This window comes from Charadrius vociferus, unplaced genomic scaffold (assembly GCF_000708025.1).
Source record: "Charadrius vociferus isolate BGI_N301 unplaced genomic scaffold, ASM70802v2 scaffold259, whole genome shotgun sequence".
In the NCBI taxonomy this organism is placed as follows: domain Eukaryota; kingdom Metazoa; phylum Chordata; class Aves; order Charadriiformes; family Charadriidae; genus Charadrius; species Charadrius vociferus.
The window spans coordinates 4146313-4148755 of record NW_009661368.1 but is presented as its reverse complement, the minus strand read 5'-3'; the positions used below and the strand labels follow the sequence as shown (position 1 = coordinate 4148755).

Sequence of the window (2443 nt, the reverse complement as noted above, 5' to 3'; positions counted from 1 at the left end):
AGTGGGGGTTTCTGTGGCCGCTTTTAACATCCATAGTCATGAAGCAGAGCTCGTTCTTAGGTATAAAGGTTGCTCTCATATTGCTCTTTCAATAAAATCTTTCACTGCCTCAGTATTTCTCTCTCTGAATATTTATTTGATGAGTTTCTGGCTGCCAGCACCCATTTGTCTCCACCGTACCCTGATGCCATATGGCCCGCGGACAGGCAGCACGGCTCGAAGAGGCGGCTGTACCTATAGCGAACGAGGCGGTACCTTACAGAAAGCATTTTTGAAGCTCAACCTGTGGCATGAGGTGTGAAACAGCAGCTCCCATAGGAGCTGGCGTTTGGTGCACGTGGGCACCCTGCCTGGCTGGGTGCCGCTTGTGCCGAAGCGCCGAGGGGATGAGGGGGTGCTCGCAATGCAACGGCGGCGCAGATTTAGCAAAGTTGACGTTTCCCACTCATTTGGAGCCCTCCGCCGCAGCCACTGCAGGGGGAGCAGCTCCTTGCCGGGGGTGGTTTGCAGCGTGTCCCACCTGGAGCCCGGCTGTGCTTGTCGTGCAAGGCTCTGCGCGGAGCTAAGCATGGCTAAACTGAGCTTACATCTCCCCGCTGCTTCATCCAGGAGCGTATTATCCCCTTATTGTGTAAGATGGACCAGGGAGTTAGCACACATCCTGTCTCACAAAGGTATTAAGTGTTGAGGACACCAGGACAACAGTGTCCTTATGGTCCAGAGCTGACGTGGATTGGGTTGTCCCACTGCACAGGGGCTTTTTGGAGGCTGAGAAAATACCGTCTGCGGGGAAATGGCTGCGGGGATGGGTGGGATGACTTTCAGGAACTGCTTCTCGGGTTGAGCACTAAAGGAGATAAAAATCTCCTGGCACTTGTCTGGAGCCGCCCCACGCGCTCACTGGAAACTTGAAAAATTACCCCGATACAGTAGGTTGTGTGTGACAGCCTGAGTGCAAGTGTTAGCAGGGATTTTTCTGGAATAAACTGATTTTCCAGCACAGCTATTTCAAGGCCAGTGGCAGCCCCACGTGCTGCAGCCCACAGAGTCTCGGGCTTCTCCTTTGCTTTAGCTCTGGGCTCTCGGGTAACAGCTCTGCCCGATAACTGGGCATCCAATAACCTGTTGCTCAATGTTTTTCCCTGTTTTACAAATCTTTTATTTATATTGGAATATATTAAAACCACAAATGCTGCTTTATACACACAATCCACTAGCCCAGCTTTTACAATTTAGGCATCTTTCCACTTTTTCTGCGTCAGCTTCGCTATATAAGGACTCACCGTTCCTGCAGGTTAAAGCAGAGGTGCCTATGGACCGCTGTAAGGTCTCCCCTTGAGCAAGAACTGAGCGCTGAAGACCAAAGCCGGGCTTTGAAATTCAGGATAAAGCAGGTAAATACAGTCAAAATAGTGATACGGGGTGTTGTAAGCTTGGGGGGACAGAGCCACCATTTCACCTACAAGACTTGCAATATACTCTGGTGAGCAAGAAAAAACACGGCAAAAAATACCAATAATAGTAGAAATGCAAGTAAGTAATTCCAGTTTCTATTTAGTGACTAGCCTGAAAAAAATCCGAATAGAAGGTTGGTATAGTAAAATGAAAACCCTTCTCTAAAGGATAAAACATACGTTTGACACAAAAGTTAGGGATTTTTTGTGTTGCAATATCCCCTAAAGGTGGTTGTAACTGTTTTTATTGACACAAGGTTAAACCATGCCATTTTAAAAAGAAAGGCTCTATTCCGAATGTGAGTTGCTTGTATAATTGCATCATTAATTTGCATACCCATTTACAGGGTGGTTATTAGTGAGGGGAGCTCAGTGTTAGTCTGTGGGTTATGAGTAACAATTTCGTACTATAAGTTTAAAATTAATGTCACGGTGACCAGGGATGGAAAGGAGCAGGTTGCCCGGGGTGCTTGTAAATAGGAATAAGCAAACAGGTGCTGGCGTTGTGCAGAAGCTCGCTGGAAAATGTCCCTGCAGATGTGCGTACAGACACCCCCTTTGTGTGTGTGTCCAGGTGTATTTGCCGAACGTGGCTCTAACTCGTGAACTGTTTTGGTCCTCCTAAAGCTCATGTTTTCTATTCACTGAAAAATTTTCACCCAGCTCGAAATAGCCAACTCCCCTTCATCTCCAGGGGGTCGCCCAGCCTATTTCCGTTCTTTTCCCATCGTCCTCCCCCAGATCCTGCCAGCGCCCACAGCACTCCCAGCTGAGCAGAAGACACCATGCCACCGGCTCTGGGCATCGCCCTCTTGTATGCGCTGCTGACCCCATCACTAAGCCAGCCAAAAGATGCCGTCCTCAGGCTCAACAAAGGTGTTTTAAGTGATGGTGAGTCACTCTGCCTCCTTGTAGGGGGTGCCTGGGAAAAAGGAACTGACCCGTGGTCCTTAGGGGGTTGACACCGTGGTACCAGCACAGCCCCATCA

General features: G+C 49.0%; 1 protein-coding gene across 1 annotated transcript in view; it reads left to right on the top strand.

Moving 5' to 3' along the window:
* The first annotated feature begins 2239 nt into the window (after positions 1–2239).
* The window catches only part of LOC104293975 (BPI fold-containing family B member 4-like), a 7802-nt gene continuing 7598 nt past the window's right edge, over positions 2240–2443 (top strand). Inside the window, exon 1 of the mRNA XM_009893530.1 lies at positions 2240–2345. Coding sequence (XP_009891832.1) covers positions 2240–2345 — 106 coding nt within the window. The remainder of the gene's footprint in view (positions 2346–2443) is intronic.